At 38.4% G+C, this 27,476-nt stretch overlaps 2 protein-coding genes and 1 non-coding gene across 8 annotated transcripts in view; 1 reads left to right on the forward strand and 2 right to left on the reverse strand.

The window, feature by feature from the left end:
- LOC131435864 (uncharacterized) overlaps window positions 1–6,916 on the forward strand; it is a 388,758-nt gene extending 381,842 nt beyond the window's left edge. For all 6 annotated transcript variants that reach the window (XM_058604130.1, XM_058604153.1, XM_058604121.1 and 3 more), the window contains 2 exons: window positions 3,548–4,935; window positions 5,014–6,916. In XM_058604130.1, coding sequence (XP_058460113.1) covers window positions 3,548–4,935; window positions 5,014–5,222 — 1,597 coding nt within the window. In that variant the 3' untranslated portion in view covers window positions 5,223–6,916. The remainder of the gene's footprint in view (window positions 1–3,547; window positions 4,936–5,013) is intronic.
- Window positions 1–25,141, reverse strand: part of LOC131435895 (autophagy-related protein 16-1) — a 347,031-nt gene extending 321,890 nt beyond the window's left edge. Inside the window, exons 1-3 of the mRNA XM_058604167.1 lie at window positions 24,781–25,141; window positions 23,416–24,168; window positions 23,215–23,357 (exon numbers count right to left, since the gene is read on the reverse strand). Coding sequence (XP_058460150.1) covers window positions 23,215–23,357; window positions 23,416–24,168; window positions 24,781–24,901 — 1,017 coding nt within the window. The 5' untranslated portion in view covers window positions 24,902–25,141. The remainder of the gene's footprint in view (window positions 1–23,214; window positions 23,358–23,415; window positions 24,169–24,780) is intronic.
- On the reverse strand, window positions 23,029–23,102 carry Trnar-ucg (transfer RNA arginine (anticodon UCG)). The gene has a single exon. It is a non-coding gene; the product is annotated as a tRNA-Arg (tRNA).
- Window positions 25,142–27,476: the final 2,335 nt, after the last annotated feature.

Genomic DNA, 27,476 nt, shown 5'->3' on the forward strand with positions numbered 1-27,476 from the left:
TAGAAATCGGTACTGAATCCCCTGGTTATTAATAACTTCGAAAGGCTAGTTGAGCTTCAATCTCAAACAAGATTCATGACAGTATATTTTAACCATATGTCACAGGAAATCAACCCTTCAAGATATATTCCTACCCGTGTCAGCCTCCTAAATGTCCCTGACTCAACTTAATTTTTCGACACATCTATGCAGCGCGAAGTGCGTGGAATCCCGGAACACCTACGCTCGATGGAAATCCCAAAAATATTTACAAGTAAGTTCAGGCATATTGACTCTGAGAAAATATTTTACACGGACGGATCACGAATTGAAGAGGCTACTGGGTTTGGTATATTCAACAATAATGTTTCGGTCTCATTTAAGCTTCAAGAACCTGCATCTGTGTATATTGCAGAGTTAGCAGCAGTTTGAGTGTAATCGTCACATTATCTCCAAACCATTATTTTCTTTTCACAGATAGTCAGTGCAATTGCAATTGAAGCTATTCGCTCAAACGCTGCTTGCCAAAATGAACCTTTTTTCTTGGGCAAAATAAAACAGTGCCTGAACGTCATATTGAATAATAATTATTAAATCACAATAGTTTGGGTTCCGGCTCATTGCTCCATTTCAGGCAATGAAAGAGCCGATAGTTTAGCCAAACGTGGTGCTATTGAGGGTGAGATTTATGAAAGACCGATTGCTTTCAACGAATTCTATAGCGCGTCTTGCCAAAGAACACTTGCCAGCTGGCAAGCTTCTTGGGATAAAGATGATCTGGGTCGGTGGATGCACTCAATTATTCCTAAAATATCGACAAAGGCATGGTTCAGGGGACTGGATGTGAGTAGAGATTTCATTCGTGTGATGTCCAGACTCATGTCCAATCACTACACGTTAGACGCACATCTCCCTCGAATTGGGCTCTCCGAGACTAATCATTGTGCTTGCGGCGAAGGTTACCGCGATATTGACCATGTTGTTTGGACATGCGTGGAGTTTCGTGATGTCAGATCTCAACTAATAAATTCCTTGCGTACCCAAGGTAGACTATCCAATGTCCCAGTTCGCGACATTCTTGCTTGTCGTGACCTTCCATACATGAAACTTCTTTATCATTTCATTAAATCCATTGGAGTTCCAATTTAAATTTTATTTTATGTTAGACTGTTTTCTCTTCCATGAGTTCAACCAATAGCCAACTATAGGATATTGAATATAAGTGGTGAACTGATACAAACAAACCTGAAATAGTTATAAGATCATGTACAAAATAAATGTATTTTATTTAATGTAATTTAAAATAGCAACTCGCTTGATAAAAACAGTGTTTAGATTAACTAATGAGTACCAACATACTAATATGATATTCGAAATGTATTAGGTTTAAACTACTATGTATTGTGGATGCCACGGCGAAGAAAAACTTATGTATATTGCCTATGAAATAAACGTATTGATGAAAAAAAAATTTAATAGAAATCCAGCAGAAGCATCCAAATTATCCATATTTTTCAGTATGAGCATTCATTGTGCTGTTATTGAACTAAGAAAGCTCTTATTGTACTGAACTCCTAGTTCAAAAACTTGTACTGAACTTCTAGTTCAAACACAAAATGGCCTTCATCTTTTCATTTGTTGCATCAGGAAAATCATGCTAAAAAATCGTTACTAAGATTGGGACTAGTAAACTTTTCCCGGAATTTCACTAACACTCCCAACTTTTTCCCGGTAAAACCAAATTCCCGACGTTTTCCCGGTTTTCCCGATTTTCCCGGTCACTTGCCACCCTGAGTTGTTATCCATTCAAGATGTCAAAGGGCTTATTTTTTCAACTGCTTAGCGGTTCGGATTAGACACATCAGTGACTGGGATTCGGAAACACTGGTTTTGGAACTTTGAGTTAGAAACTTTTGTTGTTTTAATAACTCAACCGGCCCAAAACTTAATCTCATTTTTTTCAAACTAATTAGAGCTGATTATACGTGGAACAGTGACACAGTTTTGCACACAATGCCCCCCTAAAAGATAGCGAGAAGGAAAGCGAAAAGACAACACAGTTTCTCAAAAAAAAAACCCGCAAGCCAGATAACACAATTCGAAACGATAACAATAGCTACTAACAAACAGAAGGGGGCCAGTCACGGGGGAGGGGAAAAACGTCCACAAACCACAAACCCCCTTCTTTTCCGGGGTGTCCAATTGGCCACTCTCGCTTGCACTTTGGCGGAAAGAATGCCCCATAAAAATATCTCCGGTGCATACACAGCAAAAAAAAACCCTACAGAAAAAAGTGCTAATTCAATCAAGCTTGCTCCAATTTCCCTTTTTCTTTCTCGGCTGCTACCGTTCCCAGCTGTTTGAGCTGGCAGAGCGGTTTGTCGGAGAGATCTCGCTTTTGTTTTTTTTTTGTTTTTGTGTTTCCGTCCGAAACCGATTCGATCCCCGGCCCCGTCGCTGTCTATCTCGCACTTATAACGGAAATATTCACCATTGATCGCTGGAAAACAGTTGTCCGGTACTATTTTCGTTGTAAATTGCACATTGAAAGCTGCGGCGTACATGTCGGACTTATGACTATTGGTTGAATATTTCACCGGACCTTCCCCGCGGTTGGCAGCATTTTATTGCACACGGAAGAATTTATTCACATTCCGCTACTTCTTGCGGCAATGGAAATTTATGGCAAAACTCGGCGGAGAGCGCACACACAGGGAAAGATCGACGAATTCAAATCGGACCCAGCGGACCGGGAAGGACCTCTAATCGCCGTCATAGAATCTCATGTCTCCACACGCTTCAAGGCGCACCAGAGAAAACCAGAGAGTGGCACCGCCTACCAATTCCCGGTTGTTTTTTTTTTTTGCTTACTTTTTCTACTCATCTCATCTACCGAAAAGCCCAGTCAGGAGGGGCGCTTCTACTACTACTACCTCTACTACTATTGCTTATCTCACTAAATTTATCAATTATTATAATTATTAGGTTCGCTCTGGCCAAAGTCGGACTACGGAAACTTCTGCCCCCGGAGGCAGAAAGAAAAGTGCACGTGAATGATGCAAATTCAGTGCTCGGAAAGTATGTCGTCCGTCCCGAAAAACCAGATTAACTGGCGACGATTTGAATAATCTGCCTGAACTTCTATGTGTCATACGAGAGACATTTTATTGGTTTCGTTTCTCGCGTTCTTTTTTCCCGGGCCCAATCGCACACGGCCACAAACGAAACGTGATTCCTTTGGCCTTTCGGTACGGGGGGGGGGGGGGATCCAGGGCCGGTAGCCAACTAACTAACGGCATATCCATACATTCATACTACCGCCCCTCTTCTACCTCTTGCGGATGATTCTGGCAAAAGACAAAAGAAATGTACCCAGCGACGAGCGATGACCAACCAACCAACGAACGCGGAAATGCAATTTGTTGCAATTTTTATGATTCATTGTTAGCTATCTAGTAGCGAGGATCTGGCGGACACGAGCCAGCATCATCGCACTGTCACAGTATGGCACTTTAATTAACCGCGTCTCTCTCTCTGTGTTTTTTTTTCTTTTCGTTTTTCATCTCAGCTCGGCCAACTTCTACCAATCGACTATGGCTTGCGAACTGTCCGACATGGACCGTATCACGCTGGCCGGATCCAGTGCATTCCAATTGGCGGACGGTTCGGACTACCTGGAGAACAACTGTGCCGAGGAACCGACGAAGCTGTGCGAGTTCAAGCGTATGTCCGGCCGGATTCTGAAGACCGTGGATTCCGTCTATCAGGATGTTGCCAGCGTCGATGAGTGCCGTGAGCTGTGCCTTAGTTCTCCGTACCGTTGCCATTCGTACGACTACGGCGATACCGGCGATATGGTTTGCCGTTTGTCCCATCACAGCCGGGCTACCCTTGCCGATATTCAGGATCCCTACCTGGACGTACCGGAAGCTGCCACGTATGAGCTGTCCTCATGCTACAACGTTTCGATCGAGTGCCGTGCCGGAGATATGATTGCCAAGATTCGCACCTCGAAATTGTTCGACGGAAAGGTTTACGCCAAGGGTGCTCCCAATTCGTGCTCGGTTGATGTGAAGAATTCGCTGGAATTTGAACTCCGTATGGGCTACCAGGACATCGACTGCAACGTTCGTCAGAATGGACTCGGACGGTACCTCAATGACGTGGTCATCCAACATCACGACACCATCGTCACCTCGTCCGATTTGGGCCTGGCCGTGACCTGTCAGTACGATCTTACCAACAAAACCGTTTCCAACGATGTCGATCTGGATGTGGCCGGAGATATTGAACCGGCTCTGTCGGAGGAAGTGGTCGTCGATTCACCGAACGTGGTCATGAAGATCACCACTCGCGATGGATCCGATATGATGCGTACTGCCGAAGTCGGTGATCCCCTGGCTCTGCGATTCGAAATTCTGGACCCACAATCCCCGTACGAGATCTTTGTTCGCGAACTGGTCGCAATGGACGGAGTTGACAGCAGCGAAATCACCCTCATCGATGCCCGCGGTTGCCCGACCGATCACTTCATCATGGGACCGATCTACAAGAGTGCCGGATCCGGAAAGATTCTGCTGTCACACTTCGATGCCTTCAAGTTCCCGTCCTCGGAGATGGTTCAGTTCCGTGCTCTCGTTACCCCGTGTATGCCGACCTGCGAACCGGTACAGTGCGACCAGGATGACTTTGCCGCCGGCGAACTGCGCTCGATCGTATCGTACGGACGTAAACGTCGGTCCCTGAACGTCACCGAGCAGTTCAGCAGCTCATCACACCGGGCCCGTCGGGAAACCACACACCAGGCTCCCCAGGACGACATGCTGCTCGTACAGTCGATCCAAATCACCGACAAATTTGGCTTCGAGAAGCAACAGGCTAAACCGAAGATCGGAAGTAGCGAAACCGTATTCGTGGCTGCGTCCGATGCTCAAGGCATTTGCGTTAATGGACTTGGTAAGTTTTGACCGTGACGCAGTTACGGAAAATGATGAAGATGGAGTTCACAACTAACAAGACCCCGTTTTTCCACAGGTCTCATCGTTGCTGGAGCCGTATTCTTGCTTGGACAGCTTGCGGTTATCGCCATCTGGACGTACCTGTGGCAACGCCGCAGGAAGCAGCGTCAGTTCGAGAATGCATCGATGGGTTCCTCGGTGATGCCCAGCCCAACCATGGCCGCTGGCCGAGGGGATTCGATGTGCAAGCTGTACGACAGTGGTTACGCTGGCAGGCACTTCTGAGAATCTACCGTATCTATTCCGTACAGATCCCACACATAAATACTACACAAGGCTGATCTATATACTTTCACAACAACTCCCAGTTTACAGATACAAAACCAGCAGAACACCACCAATCCATCCATCCATCCATTCATAACAAAACATTATCAAACATTGTCGTTGAAGCTTCCAGAAGCTCCGCCTTCAAGCGGCACCCGACGAACTCATTCTAGGTTTAGGATCGCCTGTTTTCTCTTTTCTCGCCAGCCCCGACGACGAGGCGAGGCGAGGCGGCCGAGGAGAAAATCAAGGCAACAGAACTGCCATTTAATGGTCTAATTTTTACAATATTTTTCGCTCACATCAACCAGATAAAACCGTTTTGTAGTTTGTTGTGCTAAAAATACGACCAGTAAGGATGTGAGAGAATGAGTACTCCCCTCCGACGAGAGTACTCAATGCTGCTCGCATACCCGCGCGCCTTCAGATAATTTCCTAATAAACAATTTTGCACTCAATTTCCAATACATACACTAGAGAGAAAGAGAGAGGGAGACAGAGAAAAAAAAAGTAAAAAAAAACGACACGTACCCTTCGTCTAGCAGCGAACAATCAAACATCGAACTAATCTTTATGTTTTACATTCCCAAAATACGGAGAATAGGACGACTGGAGTATAGAACTAATGAAAAGCGATCTTTCGGCGAGAAAAATCGAGCATGTGTGTGCACGGGGCTAGCGTGAACCAGAAACCGAAATAGTATTCTAAACAAAGCGGAAACGGGATGCACGAGTGCGAGTCAAGTTTATAGGCGAATGAGTGCGACTTAGGGTTAGCTAATTTTTCTATCTCGAAAACGAAAAAAAACACATTCTCACATGAAAAAAAAAAAAAAGTAATCTATTCTAAATGTGGAAATTTATACTCCTTTGTCCTTTTCTCCTGAGCTCCGAGCTTCGGCTAGTGCGAATCAATCCCGGAGAGCAAAAAAAAACGGACTGCCCGCCCAGTGACAAGCTTGGGGCTCAATTTTAAGCATTTATCATAATTTATTTTGTATTCATTAATTCCTTACTTTTAGTAGCCTACGAATGCAAACAAGAAAAGCATCCTCTACTGTGTTTTTTTTCTGTTTTGTAATTTAACTTAGTGCTGCAGTGACATTGTCTTAAATAGTTACGAAGCAAATGCAATAAGAGAATAATAGCAAACTAGAAGAGAAGGAAATAAAAAATAAAAAAAACACATGTTTAGTATTTACAATAGCAACCTAACCGGGCCGTAGTACTAGTAGATTGTAGGGCGAAGAAATATAGATAGACTTCCCTTATTTCAAAAGCGCCGAAAACCGCCTCCCGTATTCCAATCTGTTTTATTTATAAATTCATAGCATACTAACCATTCATTATCATTGCATTAGAGATGTGACTTATTGCGAAGGAACGGTTAACTGACGAAGAGGAAAACAATAATAATCAACAGAGAGCAAGTTAAAGAATATTGCAAAACACCGAGTAAAAGTCAAAAATTAATATTTAATTTAAAGGAAAAAAAAAAGAGAGAGCGAAAGAAGCAGAACTTAGTGAAAATTAAATTTAATTTAATTTTAATCGTAAGGCAAACAATAATAACGAATGAAGAAAAAAAACGAATAATACATAAATTACATATGCATATGTTTTCTATGTATTGAAGAAACAATATAATGTAAAACATTATTTTTATGAATAAAATAAAAACGGAAAAATTAAACCAAACGTGTTGGAAAAATATTGCGAAAGAAATTCTTTGAACAACCTTTGATAACCGAAATAATGGACAAACAGAAAGCGGATTTATTTTTTACTCATCATCTATTCTTCCCTTCGATAAACACATGCACGAAAAAACACGAAGATAGGCAACACTGCAAATTCAATACACATACAGCAACAGAATTTGAAAAATGCTTTCTTTTAATTCGCAAACCTCACTGCACTAGGGCAACGGCTCCCTATTTCATCTGAGCTCCTATTTCCATCTCATCCCTTCACCTCATTACTTTGAACATGAATAACATTTTAAAACCTACCAGAACCAAACTGTGAAATGTTTTAAAATGATTATGAAAGCTGTTGTCACACTTTCCTATTGAAAGAAATGGTTTTAAGTTCTTCGTGTATCGTTTTTTTCATTTAAAATAAACTCATTTTTCAATTTAGGACACATTTTCGTCTCAAGATTTACAGTTCGTCATGTTTCTGATTATCTACTAATCGATTCGTCTCAACACATGATCACTTTTTCGCACAATTACACTACCATTGAATGGTGGATGACTTCATAATTAGTAATGTTCACTTGCCACTTGTTTAATTAACGATTTAAAACCTCAAGAATTACCCGACAAACAATAAAAGTCTTTAAAAATATGAGATGAAAGTTTTTCACTTAGTTCACTTGATTGCGCTTTGTTTTCATCTCATTTGGTTTCGCAAAGTTGCCAAGTTATCTCATATTGTTACAAAAAATAAATTGTTTTTCTTCTTCAAATTATTACCAAAAAGTATGGTTTTGGTATCCGTGACATTAGTTTAATTATATTATTATTATAATTATTTAAATAAAACTGTTTTGGCTTCGAATATTACCAGAAAGAGCGTGTTAAATACTAATGAAATAACCATTGTGGCAAATCTAGTAGCACTGGTTTCGTTCCGCTATACGCCAACATAACGCTGTGAAGTGTGTGTGTGTTTCATCGGCTGTGTACAGAGATGCCAGGTATTTTCATAGAAAATATGTATTACTTTGCATAGAAAGTCTATATCTGTTCTATCTGTTTTCACGAATAAAATGATGTTAAAAGATAGATAGGCTTTAGATCTCCGTAAGTCATTGCCCCATTAATTAGAGTAAATTTTTTTACCAATAATAATAATGTGGAAAAATCCTGGTGGGTACGGTTCTATCGTTTGAGTTGTATATCTGGCAGCGGTAAGGCAGTCGGTCACCAGAATGTCTGCAAGCCATATTTTTCCAGCTGGCAGCGTTTAGTCAGCCATCTGGCAGCCATGCGAATGCGGGTGAGAGTATAATAGTGGAATATTTTGTTTTGATTGCTGTCGCCATTGCTAATTTATAGGATGAATAAAAGATCAACGATAGGATGAATAAAAATCCATTGAGATGAAATTAGGAGCAGAGTAGTGAAAACATCATTAGTGTTTTTAGCTGTTTTATAAATATTAGTTCAATTTTCAAGAAATGTGAATCAATTTTCAACGTGGAGCAAGGCGAATGAAGCAGTAATATGAAATAGTTACAGTGATTTTAGTGGCTAAATCGAGGTTTGAAGGCGACGTCCTTACAAATGAGATGAAATAGGGAGCCCTTACCCTATTTCTTAAATGGATACCATTGCTCTTATGGACTAGACCACCAATTTCCCTTCATTTTCTTCGAAATTATTTGAGGATATATTCTTCATTGATTCAGGCCATTTTAAAATACTAAAACACGAAACGAACAATTTCGGATTTTGTTCTAGTTTCATCGCTGCCATTTTTTCCTTACATCCTCTGACTCTGAAAACACTTTTTCCAATAACCGAACACTTTGCTGAATGCTCCTAACAGATTACAGTCGAACCGATACGAACTTTTTCACACTATTTGACCCTTTTTCCATCGAGGATTCGAAAAGAAAAACGCGAATAGAAATCGAACCAAATCGTACGGGAAACCACGCGTAAATTACGCAAGTTCAAACGGGAGTCGAAAGCAACGGTACCGTTATGTCGGCTTCCAATGCGACACAAAAGCTGCAACGATGTGATACGTGACACTGTACAATGTCTCGCATGCGACACTTTGCAGAAAAAGAAAAACACTGAAAAAAAATCAACAGGCTTCGTTCACCTGCACAGAATTAGTAAGGAATAATATCTGAACCAAAACAAAATCAGTGAACATTTTTCAGTCGAAAATTAATGGAGAATTCCCAGTCAGGAAAGCCATTTTTCCTGACGTCAATTCCGTAGATTTTCGTACTGAAGCGACGTATATCCGAAATTATAAATTGTCATTCGCGAAGAAATTTGTATACTGTTCAGTTTGGAGCCATCAAAATAAATTCTCGAAAATGAGAGACTGTTGCCGCAATTCAACACACTTAGTTGAGATATTACAATTTGAATTGATTAATGATTGAAGTACAATGAGGTATTTTACACACGGGGGATACGTACCGCACGAAAAAAACGTGTAAAAAAATTGTGTATCTTCGGAAATACGCCTGAAAACCCGCAAAACTTATAAATTTCGTTTTTTGACAAATCTTTATGAAACATTTCGACAAAAATTTGTTTGAGAACAAATCGACTTTGGGAGAACTCCGAAATTTTTTTGTCGTGAATACGACTTACTTTACTATGAGGCGCCTTTTCAAAATTTACTCTCTGAGAGTGTGATAAGTTTTTGATCGTGAACATATCTTGTTGTATCTAACGAATCAACATAATTTTTGCTACATTTCATCGGAAATATGATCACAATTTCAGTTGTGTGACCCATGTCAACACCAGCCAATCAGAACGCGTTCTGAGAAAAAGAATAAAATATCTGCTGCTGTACAACAAATCGTTCGAGAAAAATGTTCCGAACAGTGCTTAATATCGTAGTGAGTTCCACAATTTGGTCCTTCCGAGAGGTAGGAATGAATCCCGAACAGCATTCTGATAGTTTCTTTCAATGAAATGCAAATCCGAAATGAAATAATCGAAATTAAAATTCTATATGCTATTTTTATATCCGTTAGGACCGCCCATTAGTTAAAAAGCTACAAACGAAATCACGTAAAAAGAAACCTCTTAACAAGAATAGGATCAGTTTGGATTCTATCGCCACTGCGAGCAGATGTATTGTGTGTCGTTTGCAAAGCTAGTTCCGCTTCCGACAAGAGCGATTACGTCACAGCTGCCAGTCGTTTGCATTGGTGAAAAAGCAACGAAAAGGGACAACGGTGGAGAGCATCACACAAAATCAGCCGTTCTAATGGCTCTAAAGGTTTTCTAAAGAACTATTAAAATTTCTTCTTCGCAAATCGAAGGTAAAAATCCTCAGTTTAGTGCAAATCTAGAACAGTTTGATTAGATTTATGCACTTTTCGCTGTGTGAAATTCACAGTAATCAAGATCGAGCCTTCTTTGTTTTTGCGAAAAATGTGGAAAAGGGGAATGCTTGCATAATTCATACAATTGATCAACTAATTGATATTCGGAAGTGTTAAAAAACATGTCAGTTGTTTTCGTATTCACGACATCCAGTTATGTCTCTGACATTACCCACCCGCCTTTTTATGCCTGATGTCTTAGAATTGCATAGAACGTCGAAATCTGGTATAATCTGTTAAAAAATTGAAAATTTTCGCCAATTTTTTAAATGTCATTGTTGATTAAAAAGAAATTCGGAATAACACCAAATTTCGACGTTTCATGCATTTCTATGAAAAATCAAGAAAACCGCATAACTTCGAAAATTAGCATAAAAAACCGTGTAACTTACACACTAAGAAAAATTCGCAGAATTCTGTAATTTTTTACGGAATTTTCAACAGCTGAACGTTCGGTAATTATATTGATTACCGATCGTTCGGTAATTGCTGAACTGTCAAACAACTACCGTAAACTGTAAACCAAATGGATCTAACTGATTGTTCGGTAATTTTTTGTTTGTTTTGTTTTCCTTTGGTTAAAATTCTGGATTTTTGGATTTCAAAAAACAACACAAATTTGCAAAAAAGAATGAAGAAAATTCCAACCTTTTGTGGCTATGGTTTAATTCCACGAATCCGTCGAGTTCACCAGATATTACCCGCGAACGATTTGTGTAGGCAGCAAGTGGACAAATGATTTATTATTTTCTGCCTATAAGTAAACAAAAAGCTTTTAGTGGTTCTAATGTTTTAAAAACTTTAGCACCTGTATCTCAATCCATTCGATGAACTCTTTAATATTTTTTTCGTTTGGATAATAAAAAGACACTTACCGAAAATTTTTATAACTGTTTGACAGTTAGACAGACAGAAAAATAAAGCTTAAAATAGAATCAAGCTGCCCTTTTGGAAGGTGCAAAATTTATTTCAAAATTATAAGGATTATGAAGAAACACTCGATTTTGTCATTTTGAAAAATCATGGGGAATTTCGAATCACTTTGCTAATTGGAACCATTTGAACAAATAATGATTATTTTTGAGTTGTAATGAAAAATAAGATTTTAATGAAAAATGAAATGTTGTTTCATGAAGTTTACGATTGCAACGTAACGCGGCACATTGGTGATAAATTTATTAGTGGTTCGATATTCTCCACAAGCAATGATCTACAAAATATTTGCATTTAGCGCAGTTTCCCTGCAAAAGTGTCGATTGAATACCACAGAGAATCGAGAAGATTTCCGCTTGTTACATAGTGCAGGATCCATCTCGTGACTGAGATTGCTCGAATGTCATTTCACGACAGTAGACACCAGCATCTTATAGAGAACTGGCTGTATAACAAGATATGCGTTGATCAAGTTGTCGTTTGATTTTGCACTACGAGAATATCATGCACTGAACATTTTAGAAATGGATCCTGTTCCAACCGGAATGTCACTGTTCCAATGCAAAACCAAAACGGTCATTGTCCTTTGCACGAAGGTGATTATTTGCCAACGGGACGAATAGCATTTCATTTGACAGACAACGAAGGAAGGGTGAACAACAAAGGATCGGACAGACAATTCGAATAAATCACCGATTTGATGGCAGCAGACGGAAAAACGATCGCTAAATTGTGGTTGGTTTAGAGTTTTGATTGCTTGATTGTTTAGTGCGGATAATTTTTTTTTACATTTTCCTTCAATATTATTTCAGAGAAACCGTTGCGACTAATAGTTTTGAGATTGAAGTGAATATTTCAAATAAGTCGAAAAATCAATGACTCTTTGTTTACTTTCTCTTCTGTCTATAACTCATCAATTTTCACGTTTGCTTTGTAACTATTTGGGAAAATTGACGAAAAAAATTTCATTTTGCTATCGTTACTACATCGTTGACGAACGTTTGCACAATTACCTAAGACATAATCGAAAGAGATAGTAAACAGAGAGAATTTGTAATTTGTTTTTCGGGCCATCCGAAATGTTCACGTCGATTTGCCGAAAGACGAAAAGACATTAAATCTATTTTGTACTCACCACCTTTTCTTCTCATTGAAAAGTAGAATCTAAAAACATCACACTTATCACAAAAACAATAAAATAGGCAACACTGCTAACTTTATATGAAACCATCATTCATATAAAATTTTCATTTATTTCTTGAAAAAATAATATTGCTTTTTTGGATCAGAACACCACTTTCACTTGATTTTCTTCAACATTATTCAATTTTCTTCATTGATTTAGGTCATATTGAAATATTTAAACAAAAAGCGAATGATTTCTGATTTTCTTCTATGCTAAGCGCTGCCATTTTTTCTTTGCACTCACCACATTTTTTAAACTCTGAAAACACTTTTCAATAACCACCGAACACTTTGTTGAATGCTCCCAACGATTACAGTCGAACCGATACGTACTTTTTCACACGATTTGACCATTTTCCATCGAGGAAATGGCATCCGAACAGGAAAACGCGAATCGAGATCGAACCGAATCGTACGGAAAACCACGCGTAGATTACCAACAGCGGCAAGATCAAACGGGAATCGAAGGCAAAAGTACCGTTATGTGTCGCGACGGATCGAAACACACTCACACTAGAGATGGTCGGGTATAGAAATTCTTATACCCGAACCCGACCCGTACCCGAGTGATCAGCAAAAAAATTTACCCGTACCCGACCCGTACCCGATTGAAAATTTAAAAAATCACCCGTACCCGACCCGTACCCGATCAATAATAAATAAAAATTACCCGTACCCGAAAAAAAATAAAAAATTTTACCCGTACCCGACCCGTACCCGATTAAAAATTACCTGTACCCGTACCCGACCCGAATGAGTAGTAAAAATTTTACCAAAATTCAGTATGGAAAAAAATGTGTTTTAGATATCGAGCCGTATCAGGCTCTAGTTGGTAAGAAAAATACATTAAAATGCTTGTTTACTTTTAAACATATAAATACACTGTGAAGCATGAATAATGTAATGTAACTTTGTTTTAAACATGCATAAAAAACAAACGGTTCATCCGAATTCAAAATTTTTTTTTTCGTATTAAAGTACAATCCTTCCGGGTAATTGTGGAATATAATTTCATTCAAATGGCTGCCTCGGCTGGCCTTGCAGTACGCCATACGGTCGGTCCAGCTTTTTAATACATTTTCGATTGTATGCAGCTTTATTTCAGCTATGGATGCACGAATGTTATCCTTCAAGGCTTGAATTGTCTCTGGCTTGTCCACATAACACTTATCTTTGACAGCCGCTCAAAGATAATAGTCTAACGGTGTCAAATCACAGCTCCGAAGCGGCCAAACGACATCCGAATTTCGACTGATAATTCGATCTCCGAAGACTGTGCACAGATGATCGATCGTAGCGTTGGCTGTGTGGCACGGAGCGCCGTCTTGTTGGAATCAAAAGGTGTCCAAGTCTACCTCTTCAAGTAACGGGAAGAACCAATCGCTAATGATGACGCGGTACCGCTCGCCATTGACCGTGGCGGCGGCTCCTGCCTCATTTTCTAAGAAAAAAGGCCCAATGATGCCGCCAGACAAAAATCCGCACCAAACCGTCACTCTCTGAGATCGGCTTCTCCATGATGACGTGCGGGTTTTCCGTCCCCAGATGCGACAATTTTGCTTATTAACATACCCGCCGAGATGAAAGTGTGCCTCATCCGAGAAGATGATTTTTTTGCACACATTCCGCAACATTACCATGATTTTGAAAGTAAAACTGCACTATTTTCACGCGGTCCTCAAGCGTATACACAACCATTTTCGTTCAGCGGAAGGATACAACTAAGTTTCTGTCAAATCAGAAGTGACATTTAGGTTACCAATGTCGAAATAACCGCTAGTTCAAAAATAAATGTTAGATGGCGGACCCTGTAGATTTCCAATGTCTTTGGTACTTTATACTCATTTACAAATGTCAACAAAAGCGAGTAATATCTACTCAAATTTTTCAAAAAGCATATTTACCCAATATGTCGTAATACCCGTTGTACTCAATTTTGGGTAGGTATGGTTTTTACGAAACAGTGCGACTTTTGATCCAATTCTTTAGAACTATAAGTAAGCGTGCTCATTATCTTGACACACAAATAAAAATTCACATTCGAATCACTTGAAAAATCACGTAAAATAGTTCCAAATGTCAAATTGAATATTATACGTGACGAAAATGAATGTTATGCGAACATCCCCTAAAATGAATAGTGTGTTATCAGTTCGACCAAAGAATCAAACAATGTACGTGTATTCCCGGTGTGAAAAATTCAATTTTGAACATGGTGAACAGTGAGTCCTTCAAGTGTAAGTAGTTTGAACATTTGTAGGAAATTTTTTTGGTTACAATTTTTTACTATAAAGCAAAATTATTTATGATTTTGATTTAAATTAATCTGTCAACTATGCCCGTTTTGTAAACCTCACAAACCCACACCCACGATGTTATCGGTAGCTGGTGGTTTTTACAGCCATTGAACCGGTGGAACCCTCAACGAGTGAACACGGTGAAAATTTGAGTATTTCACGAGAAAAGATTTTCACCCTTACTTTTGCGACTCCACGTTGTCACGCATCGAGATTTTCACTTGTAGTCCAGTGAAAAGAAACGAAAATTAACTAGCAATATAGCCCAACTTGCTGTGCCATCAATCGGTGTCATTTAAAGTGAGGTGACACCACCCAGAAGTGCAGAATAATAAGAACTTCTATGCAGATTTTCTGAAATAAATGTCCATGTTTTTATGGTAAGAATCCCAATGATTTTTATGAAAATTTTGAAAGTCTCTAACCAATATTTAAAATAACAGTTTTCTGGTATCTGAATGTGATATGAGTACTACACTACATTTTATATACTGCCCATACTTGCATATCAGTCCCATATGGGAAATCGGCATGTTGAGAAAAAGACGATCAAAAGTTTATTTCCGATTTTTTTTATTTATTGTGCTCCCTAATGCTGGTCCCGGGTTGGCGGTTCAATGCATAGGACGCTGGTCTTACAAGCCAGCTGTCGTATGTTCGAACCCCGACCTGGAAGGATTCTTAGTGTCAGTAGGATTCATATTACTAGCCATGCAATGATTCTGTACACTAAGAATCGGCTGCGAAGTCTGTTGAAACAGAAAGGCCAAATTCCACGAAAGGAATGTAATGCCAAGACTTTGCTTTGCTCCCTAATGCTAAATCTTGGTGTTATTACATGAAATATCGGTAATACACCTTTGCTGTTCCAATATTGCAACAAATGAAATTATTGAAATTTTGCACTGAATGGGACTGATATGCGGGTACTTTAGCATATGGGACACAGAAATGAGTTGATATTTTTTTATATTTTACTGAACAAACCCTCAACTTTCATTGCAATTTCTGAGAGTTTATTGAGGAAAGCCTCCATTCCTCAAGCTAACTCAAAATTGGCGAAAATCGATATGAGACTGATATGCGAGTATGGGCAGTATATGAATCAAATAATTTTTACTGGATTGTGCATTAAACAGCTGTAAAATGGCAGTCCATTAAATCCTACGTGAAAAGTAGATTCCGACCGCAACATCATAGAGCTAAGGCAGTGTGTCTTATTAAATATGTTATAAACAAAGTAGGGCGGGAAATATTCACATAACTTTTCATGAAGAAAAAAATGTTTTTTTCTGGAAAAAGATGCCGTTTGACAGGTCTGGTCCTAGGCGGGAATGTCAAAACCCCTTGAATCAAATTGATTATTTTTCGGAAGAACTGTTTTGCAATGAAAAAATCTCGTCAACGTGTAAACATATTTATGTGAAGTACAAATGGTCGGGTAATCGATCCGAAAAAAAAATTTACCCGTACCCGACCCGTACCCGAGTGAGCGATAAATTTTTTTACCCGTACCCGACCCGTACCCGAGTGAGCAGTAAAATTTTTTACCCGTACCCGACCCGTACCCGATTGAAAATAAAATTTTTTACCCGTACCCGACCAAAAACCCGTCGGGTACGGGTACGGGTCGGGTTTCGGGTAAAATACCCGATACCCGACCATCTCTAACTCACACAAACTGTTTCTAATGCGACACAAATGCTGCAACAATGATACGCGATACTTTGCAGAAAAAGAAAGACACTGAAAATATTGAACACGGTCTATTCACTGCACAGAATTAGTAGAGAATAAATTCTGAACCAAAACCGAAATCGAGTTTTGTTAAACATTCTGTTTTCTTGTGTGTTGACATTGTGAGTGTGCGAAAGAATAAGGAAAACTCATTTATTTTTACAACTCGCACGAAATCTTTCTATAAAAACGTTTATCAGGCACAATTTATATACGAATCGATGGGAAAATTATCATCTAGAATTGTAGGTTCTTGGAATTTCCGTTTTATTCCCCGTTCTCTCACAATTTTGGGTAAAGTGCGTAAAGTGACCATGGCGATGCGCTACCTTAATGAACCATTTTTTTTTTGTTTCTAACATCAATTCCGTAGAGTTAGCACTGAAGCAACGTATATCTGATCGTACAATAAAAAAGGATGTTTTATCACACGTGAAAAACATGAAACTCCTGTTCTTGTTTTTTTTTTAATAATCGCAGTTTGCGCAGTTTCTCATTTCAGAGACGCGCGTGCACAAAACATCGAATAATTTCAAAATGAAAATATTTTTGCTTTTTGCGATAGTTCATAATATTAGAAACATGTTATTACTTGAACGCAGTATATATCGCTTTGAAAAATTGTACTAAATCTGATAAAATTTAACATTTTTAAAACATTGTTGCTCTAGTTTTTGATAAAAATAGATTTCTGATCAATTTGAATACTTTTGTATAGTTCGAATAAAAACTCTGGTGTCGTAATGCATCACAATAAATAGTTGCCTAAAAGTTTATGCAACTGAACATATTGGGTCAGGATTCGTAAAATCACCCGAAAAAAATGGTATTTTTATTTTTCGTTCAAGTGTTGAAGTAGAAGTTAAAAAATCTGGAAAACTACGTCATAATACAATAAAACATCGCAGAATTTAAATCCGTTGAAAGTCTTTAGTCAACGCTTATGGAATTTTGCAATGCACGTTGACAAATTTTCATTGGAAATTTCATGAGTGTTGACAATCAATGCAGGATACAGATTTAATACATATTGCCAAAAATATATACATAATTGTGCCTACTTCTATCCTCCAACGCAATACAAAATCGAACCCGTTTTATTACAATATTTACTTGCTTCTGGTCTGCCGCCACTAAATTTCGGGTGAAAATTACCAACACAATCAAAAATAGTCTAGATGAACAACGTTAAGAAAAATAAATGGTTACCTTTCAACATCGCTAAAAAAGTTAAATATATTATCAACGTAATCCAATAATTTATTGTGACGACTCATTTTCAAAAATTATGATGAAATCAGGCATCCCTGCAAGCAGCTGATCGGTAGTGACAAACGAGGGGGAACCAACTAGTAAAAAAAAACTTTTACATAACACAAGGGTTGTACCTGTAGTAATTAGTTCGCGCAGTAAAATATAGATCGAACTAGTGCATCACGAAAATTTCTTTTTATTAAAATTTACTCATACTGTCATGTCTGTTAGTCTGTGCTCGAGATACCAAAAAGTCGAATACGAAAAAAACGTCGAAGTTTAACGAAAGTCCTCTCGAGCACAAACCGGTGATCCACTCGTTTACTCGGTTTACTTAAACATACACTCTTACCAGCCGCTACCTAGTTTTGGGTCAAAGCTTACCCCCGATCAACAAAAGTGCATCTCCCCATTTTTACGTAACGAGAGATGACCGCAAAATTTAGGTAAATGTAAGTTTGCCCGAAGTGTTGACATGGCATCCAACCGACTTTTTGGGGGTTACAGGCGTTACGAAGCGTTAAATGTCTACTTTTCTGCGAATCATAGTCGTTACGAAGCGTTATATGCGTTACTTTTTTGTGAGACATAGGGGTTACATTTTGTGAATTAGCGGGAAATTTAGGTCTGCTTTATTTATGACTCCAGCTAGAAAAAGAGCGTTGCATGTGTTATTATTTTGTGAGTCATAAGCGTTAAGAAGCGTTACTTTTTTTGTGTGTCATAGGCGTTACATGAGTTGCTTTTTTGTGCGTCATAGGCGTTACGAGCGTAACTTTTTGTGGGTTACAGGCGTTACGTTACGTTACATGTCTAATTTTTCTGAGTCATAGGCGTTACGAAGCGTTACATGCGTTATTTTTAGGTGATGCATAAGTGTTACAAAGCGTTAGATGTGCTACTTTTTGTGGGTTATAGACAATACGATGACATTACATTGCGTCACGTGCGTTATTTCTTGTGAGTTACAGGTGTTTCAAACTGTTACTTTTTGTGAGTTACATACGTTACTAAGCGTTACTTTTTTGTTTATAGACGTTATGAAGCGTTACAAAGCGTTACTTTTTTTGTAAGTTATAGGCGTTACGAAGCGTTACATATGTGATTTTTGTGAGTTCTAGGCGTTACGAAATGTTTCTTTTTGTAAGTTACATACTTTACTAAGCGTTACTTGTTTGTGAGTTATAGATGTTACTGAGCGGTACTTTTTTGTAAGTTATAGACGTTACGAAGCGTTATATACGTGATTTTTGTTAATTACAGGCGTTACGAAACGTTACATATGATTAACACACGAATTATTGACTAGTATTTTTATACGAGGAAAATATTTTCAGCTGTGTAGCACCATCAAACACTTTCAGCGTCGCAGTACAAAAAGTGAATATTTCCAAAACAGCTTTCCCATAGTGAGCAGTTAAGTGTGAGTGTTTAAGCAATTGAAGATTGACACCGCTTATTTAATAAAATAATTGTGAAATGCTATTTCGTGAAGTGATAGTGATTCGCTACGACAGTTTAAAGTTTGGAAACAATTACCTTGTATTATTTTGCTTCTAAATTAAATTAGAGATTTTGTCGTGAATACGACTTACTTTACTATGGCGTGCCTTTTCAAAATTTACCCTCTGAGAGAGTGATAAGTTTTTGATCGTGAATATCTCTTGTTGTATCTAACGAATCAAGATAATTTTTGCTACATGCCATCGGGAATATGATCACAATTTTTTGATAAAATTTTCAGTTGTGTGACATAATCTCAAATAATTCAAAATTAAACTTTTCTGAAATGTTTGGTATAAACGAGTATCAAAGAGGATAATTCATAAGGCGCGTTTGACTTTCTCGTATTTTTAAAGCTCATAGCTCAGTGATCTGTGAAGGGATTTATATAATCTAACTAGAAATAGAATCGAAATTTTTCAACTTAAACGTGTATAGCAAAAGCATTGAAGAATTTCAAAAGAACACTATTGAAAAACCTGTTTCATTTGACCCATGTCAATACCAGCCCATCAGAACGCGTTCTGAGGAAGAGAACAAAATATATGCTGCTGTACAACAAATGCTGAACGAAAAATGTTCCGAAAAGTGGTGAATATCGTAGTGAGTTCCTCAATTTGGTATTTCTGAATGCTAGAAACGAATCCCTACAGCATATTGATAGTTTCTATCAATAAATTATGCAAATCCGAAATGAAATAATCGACATTAAAATTCTGTATGCGACTATTTTTATAGCCGTGAGGACCGCCCATTAGTGAAAAAGCTACAAACGAAATCAGGTAGAAACAAGCCTCTCAACAAAAAGTGAAGCCTTCTTTGTTTTTGCGAAAAATGTGCAAAAGGGGAATGCTTGCATAATTCATACAATTGATTGTATTGAACTAATTGATATTCGGATGTGTTAAGGAACATGTCAGTTGTTTTCGTATTCACGACGTCCAGTTATGTCTCTGACATTACCCACCCGCCTTTTTAGACCCGTAGACTTTGGCTTGGCTTAACTTTTAAGCTATGTTTAACGAAATGCAATGAAATTGTAGCCGAAAATTTACCATTATCCGAAAATTTACCAACAAACATCCGCTTTCTGTGGTGCATGTGGAAATGCAGAGGATTCTTCGGTTCAATGCAGTTTACACAATGTGAAACTATGTGCTATATCCTAGCAAGTTGTTTCAGAAAAAAAACTACAAGGATCAACCCCATGGGGTTGTTCGAGCCATAGATGTGTAACAAGGCAACCAAAATTTTTAATGATCTACAATCAAACAGTTCAATCAATTGTCACACTTTTGAATTCGCAAATGTATGAGAGTCTGCTTAGATTGAACTTTATTAGGAACCAAAACCGAACACGCGAACCCAGAATATAGACTTTATTTGTCGTGATTTGTATTTGTTTTGTAGTCGACAAAATTAAACCAATAGCCCAAATGTATGCAATTATATGTTTGTACACGATACGGATAGCGATATTTAAGCTTGCGATACGGATATCGATATTTAAGCTTCTCTTCGCCAAACTTGTGTTCAAGTTTTGTATGCAAGCAGTTATTTTTATAGCGTTTCTCTAACATTACTACCATTCTGCGATTTCAGTTGAAGCGAGTTTCTTATTATCAATCGAGTTCATCTTGTATAAATTAGAAATTAATCCTAAGCACTCATTTACCCTGGGAAGTAACGTAACGACATAACATGGAATTTTATCCGGACTTGCATGACACAAGATCAGAGCATACCAATTAAAGCTCCAAATTGTTTTATGGCACTTTTTGTCTTGCTGTCTAGCAACAACCTACCCCTAGCATGCTACTCATTGGACTGAAACGTTAGCTATAATTTTGCTTATATTTATAGATTCGCGTGCTTCCAGCAGCTGCGCTTTAGCATCGATTGACCAATCAGAGCAATGCTTTCCCTTTGATATATCGCTTACTCCTTCAAAACCGTAGACTATGGCAGGGAAATCCAGTATGCCGGAGATTTTTTGCAGACAAAATAGGACACTGCTAGCTATTAATCAACATTTCAATGATACACAATTAAAAATACATGCCTATGAACATTCAAATCAATACGTAGAAATATTTCCAATCAAATGGTGATATGATATTAATAATTTATATAAAATTGACTGAGCTGTAATTGTTCAAAACCTGACCACATTTCTACGTGTATTTTTCTTGAGTTTCTAGTTTGCACGCCTATATAGAAAACAAAAATGTGTTCCACATTAAAACATTTTGCAAATTTAATTGGTTCTGATCAACAACGGAGTAGCAACACACGGACGGTCTCTAATGCTAATGCTATTTGACCTTATGGTTATTCGACCATTTGACACATTCGGCCTTTTATTCCTTCGACCTATTAGTGTTTTGACGTGTGTTTGTTCATCGACGTTTTGTCATTCGACCTTCTGTCATTCGACATTATAGTACCCGGCATTATGGGCAACCCGATTTTTCTTTGTATCGTATGCTACAATCCCTTGGCTTTTGGTGATAGACGACTGTCGGAAGCATTGTAATAGTTCCTTGTAAACGGTATTCTGTACCTGTAATTGCGTAGCAGTGGTCATAGTTCATAACATATCACTCTTTCGATACATTTCGACGGAATAACTATGTAGGTGATCTTCCGGTAACCTTGTGAAGGGGATAATGGATACGGGAGAAAATGGTACTTCGAGTTTCACATCCCATCGAGAACAACAGTCGAACGACTCGGGTCTTGACTCATGCGGAAATTTCCCGTTTATGATGCTGTATTTGGGAAAGAATTCTTTGATATTCATTACGCACACCCTGTCACCGATTAGTAGCTCTATAATCACGATCCGGTGTCTTTTGCCCAGTCTGTTCCTAAAACGCTGGAGATATCACAGTTACGACTACCTTCTAGAGTCGTACGAAGCCCACTTTTTCACTTATGTCTCGTCCAACAAAGTTCCGGCAGTGCTACGACATCGAACCTGCGAGTTTGGAACTCGCGACGAACTTCCAAAGATTGAATAAAAAAGAACTAATATAAAAATTTGCTCATTTTCAATATTGAAACAAGTAAAAGACAACAGAAGAGAAGGCTTGTACCATTAAAAAACCGATCGAACCGTCGAGAATCAAAACCGAATCGCATGAGCAGGACAAGTGACAGCACTTCAGTAACTTCAATGCAAATAGCAAAACAAACCTTTTCCAACGTGCCTCGCTGATATCCGTCACGTTGCTTACTCTGGCGAAGCATTCGATAAGGACCCAAACATAATTATTCTAGCCATCATTTTTCAGCAAATTGAATAGCCAACATTTGAAAGTGCGAACAATTTTAAAAAGAATTAGTACAAACAATTTCCTATTCCTTTTGAGTATTCCTCTCATCAACAACTTTTAGCAGTTTCAGGATAATGCGATGAAGAAATTTCGAAGAGATGAAAATGTATGACTGCGTGAGATGGATATGAGGTTGAATTTATTCATAAACCCTGTTTTATCGGCAATGTTCCTGAACGAACCTACACGACGACAGTCGTTTGGCATCCTCCACGTGAAGGAGAAATTGCGCGATGATGTCTGCGCAGCATCCTCCTGCCGTGATATATCGTGTTAATAACCTACTCTACACTAACACCTGTTGCAGTAGCAGCAGGGCAGGCAGCACGCACTCCTTTGGGATGTGCGCTTTTTTTTTCTCCAGGACACGTGAGCTCGGGCGCATGCCCTGCACCGGGCAAGAACACATTAAAAAATTTCTATCCCGACCGTGACAGGACTCGAACCTGCAATCTTCGGATTCGAAGTCCGACGCCTTCATCCATTAGGCCACACGGTCTACTCGTCAGCTGATTGTGCAATGGAACTACATAAGCTCAGCAAGGACGAGTGAATCCAGCAGCATAGGGAATGTTGGCGGAGATATTCAAACATCACTCATCGCTACTTACCCGTAATCGTTGGTCGGAAACGGTCCATACGCGACTAGCAAAATCATTCGAGGCTGCCAGAATCAGAGATCCGGTAGAATCGAACTCCACTGAATTGATTCCCTGATTACTTCCAACCAAAGCACCACGAGGTTCACAAATTCCTGTAAAAACCGATGTGTTATAATTCTCTTCCGGCGTGTTCACCTCGCCAATACTAACCTTTTCCAACGTCCCACAGTTTCACCTTCCTGTCGGCACCACCGGTCGCCACCACCCGTTCTATCGGACTCCAACGAACCGCATTCACTTCGCCATCGTGTGCATCGAACTTAAATTCGATCCCTTCTGGCGGTCCATCGGAACCGAAATCGAACCGATCTATGTCCCCCAACCCACCCAACGACGACGGTCCCGGAATGTCCCGTATCGCCCGTTCCAGTTCACTTTCGATTCGCGCTTTCTTTTCCTTGAAAAATTTATCATTCTCTTTGTTCATGATTTCCGCATCCCGTGATTTGTATTCCATCAGTAGATTCAGAAGCTTACTGTTTTCATCTTGAATTGCCCGAAGCTTTTCTTCGGCCGTGTTGGCCCGAAGTTGCGAAGCTAGCGATTCGTCCTTGATCGTGACGTGAGAAGCCTTCAGCTCTTCCAGTTCGTCCCGAAGGACAACGTTGGCGGCACACTGCTCAACCAGGGCATGCTCCTTCTCGGCTAGCATTCGTTGCAGGTCCGTCAACTTCTGGTTCAGATTGATGATCATCTGCGAGTGTTCGCCTTTCCGTTTGTGCAACTCCGTCAGTTCTTCCTGTTGGGCCAGGATTTTCTTCTCCAGCGACTGAATCTGAGCGTTCGTTATGGCGGCCAGGTCGGACCCAGCTGTACTCCCGGAACTGTCGCGAATCTTTTTATCTATTTTCAGTTCCAGGTTTTCCTGCCGTAGCATGGCCGCCGCATCAAACAGACGATTGTCTACGGAAGAAAAATAGTTTTTTTTGTTATCAACGTATTCTTTAAGATAGAAAAAAGTTTGTTATTCATAAATCTCTTGATTTTGTAAATCTGTAATGTTTTTTTTTTCATAAAAGTTTGTCCACATGTGGCACAATTAATCCAAAATTCCAAAATGAGAGATTCGACGACTATTTATGCTATCAGTAACCTACAAAGGCAATTTTCACGTCGTCAGTTGTGATAAGCATAAACATTAAAATCGAACGAATACGCAATATTTTATAGGAAAACGCTAAACGCTTGCACAGTTCGACGCATCTTATTTGGAAAATCGTATCTTTTAGCATTCGAATTCAACTTCTACTGGTGACCATATGGAACGATGATTCACTTTCACTTTATCGTTGCGTAAAACTCGCTGAAATAAAAAATAAACGACAGCAAGCACGCATTGTGATGCAATTTGGTCTGCACAAATCGAGTCCCAACGACGAAAGGGGGTTGGTTAAACATCAGAGCCGCAGCTTCTTTGTGCCACCTTAATTCAATTAATTTACGTTCAATGATTTGGCCGAGAGATAAATGACCGGAAACCCAACAGAAAACTGCCGCAATGTCTCGGAAACTTACTGTAGGCAATAATATCCGCATATCGAGAGGTTTCGTTCCGATTGCGATTCCGTAAACGATCCGCAATGATATCACGCCAATTATCCGGTCTTGCTCCAGCTGCCATCCTTTCCCGTAACATAAACAACGTTCGTCGTACCGATGTGGAATCTCAGCGGTCGCGGCGCACTTTCGTTACTTTTATTTATACAGTTTTCGACGGCAAACACGAACCAATCAAAGTACTACCAATTCCAACTGATCAATTCACGAGGAAACTTCGAAATATATCCCGAACGGACAGTGTTTGTATTTTGATTATCAACTTTTTTTACCAACATCCCCGATCCGACACAGGTACACACTCTTTGTTTTGTTTTTCCTTCGGGTAGCATGGAAGATAGAGAAGTGCTGGCAACCTTGCCGATGACAGAACGATTTGAAGACGTTCCAGTACGGGTGGCTAAACTTTTATATTCGTAATACAGCATCACATCTAGATCAGTTTCAATATTTGTTTCAGACTTTTCTCTTACTTACTACCCGTAAAAAAATAAACCATTGATTTTACAGCATAAACAATTGATTCGCAATTAGATATATGGGTTACAATACATTTTATTGTATCTTGACAAGATTTTTTTCATTTCCAACGATTCAATGTATTGTTCCTACGATTCTACAATTGAATTTATTGTACACGTGATGTTTTAAACAATATGGAAACTGTACATTTGATTGTTTTCCAAGAAAACATGTATGAGAAAACTTCATGATTTGAATTGTTACGATACTTAACAACCTATACATTCTATTGTAAAAAGCATTTCCACAATTGATTGAATAGTGTATAACAATACATTAAAATATTTTTCAATGGTCAAAGCAAAATTGTGGCAGGTTTTGTAACAGCAAATCATATTGTTTTTCAACAATATTTTTTATTCGGGTACAACAACTGCAAGTGAGATTGTTTTGTTTGCATCAAGAAAATGCCAGTATTAAATAAGATTTAGACGATTAATAAACTTCGGTCGACGCCAAGATTAATTTACGAATTTCTTTAGCCGAATATTATTCACGTATTGAACGTCAAAAATTCAATTTTGATCATTTTTATGTTAATGTTTGATAAAAAATTGGATTCATTCTAAGTCTTTAATTTGTTGCTACCCATTAGAAAATTTAGCTACGCTGCTTTAGTGCATCTGTATTAGGTTGCGTTACAAAAAAATTAACAGAAATAAATATCTTTTGTTGAAAAGCACTTTTCCGAAAAAAATGAAGAGTTTTTCGAAAAGAAGTTGTATTTATTACCGTCGGCAACTTGAAGCAAAGGTTTCTATTCCTTTGGAATATTGCGGTTTTCAGAGGGGCATAGAGTGCGACGGAATCGCCGCCGAATAGCGCCAGAATCACAGATGCCTAGTTGCAGTTTTGCATGTAAATTTGTCGATTACTTTTGTAAGCAGTCTCTGCAATTTTGCAGACTTTTTACATATTTTTGAAACATTTATATACAACAGTCAAATTTACAGACTTTTAAAATTGAGTCGGACTTCTTGTTTGGGTTTTCCTCGTCATATTTATAAAATGTAACACTTGCATTCTAGTATTCTAGTATGCAGACGAGCAAATTTTCCCTGGCATCTCTGCCAGGAGTTGGACAGTTGTTTTAACCTCTTCGCTGTCTGTTGTACTCAGAGATGCCATTTATACAGATTTATCTGTATTATACAGATTTTTACATACGCATACAGATTTAATACAGAGTACAGATTTTATACAGATTTTCAAAATTTTATACATATTTATACAGATGTCACAAAAAGTAAGAAAGAACAAATTTAACTTTTCTGCCTGAGCTATCTTTTAGTATTTGATTCCACTGACGATACAAAAGTCTATCAATCAACGGACAAATCACAAATTAATATAAAAATCTGTGAAATCCATTTATATATTAAAATTTGAAACCAATTTGAACTGATATTCAATTTTTTTCAATGACTGAGTGAAAACATATATTGGAGAAGCCAAATGAATGAAAAACTAACAGAAAAGATGGTTTTTTGGAAAAAGATACAACCACAATCTATTGGAATAACATCTTTTATCATCATTTTGTTGTAAGAATTTCATTTTATTAGTGAATACAGATTAATACAGATTTTTTATACAAAGAATACAGATTTTCTATGAAAATATTTGGCATCTCTGGTTGTACTGAAGATTATAGCATTTTCATATCCGGCATTAGAGCGAATAGAAAAATAAATCGGCAATTACAGATTTGAAGCATCAACAAGCACACTGAGCTAAATTTTCATTTTCACATTATATGATATTCTAATTATTTTTTCACTATTAACATTTCCAATGACAGCTACAAAGTGTATTGAACATCATGTCAAAAATATCAGATAATCTTATGAAACATAAAACTCTTCGTAACGTTATTTTTACAAAATTTCCATATAACGAATGAAATTTCCAGTCTGGGTCAAATTTATTGGCACGCCCTATAACCACAGACTAACAGACATGACAGTATGTGTAAATTCTTATAAAAATAATTTTTCGTGATGCACTAGTTCCACCTATATTGTACTGCGCGAACTATTTACTATCTGTACACCCCTTGTGATATGTATAAGTTTTTTTACTAGTTGGTTTCCCCTCGTTTGTCAACACCGATCAGCTGCTTGCAGGGATGC

The sequence above is a fragment of the Malaya genurostris genome, chromosome 1, assembly GCF_030247185.1.
Source record: "Malaya genurostris strain Urasoe2022 chromosome 1, Malgen_1.1, whole genome shotgun sequence".
In the NCBI taxonomy this organism is placed as follows: Eukaryota; Metazoa; Arthropoda; class Insecta; order Diptera; family Culicidae; genus Malaya; species Malaya genurostris.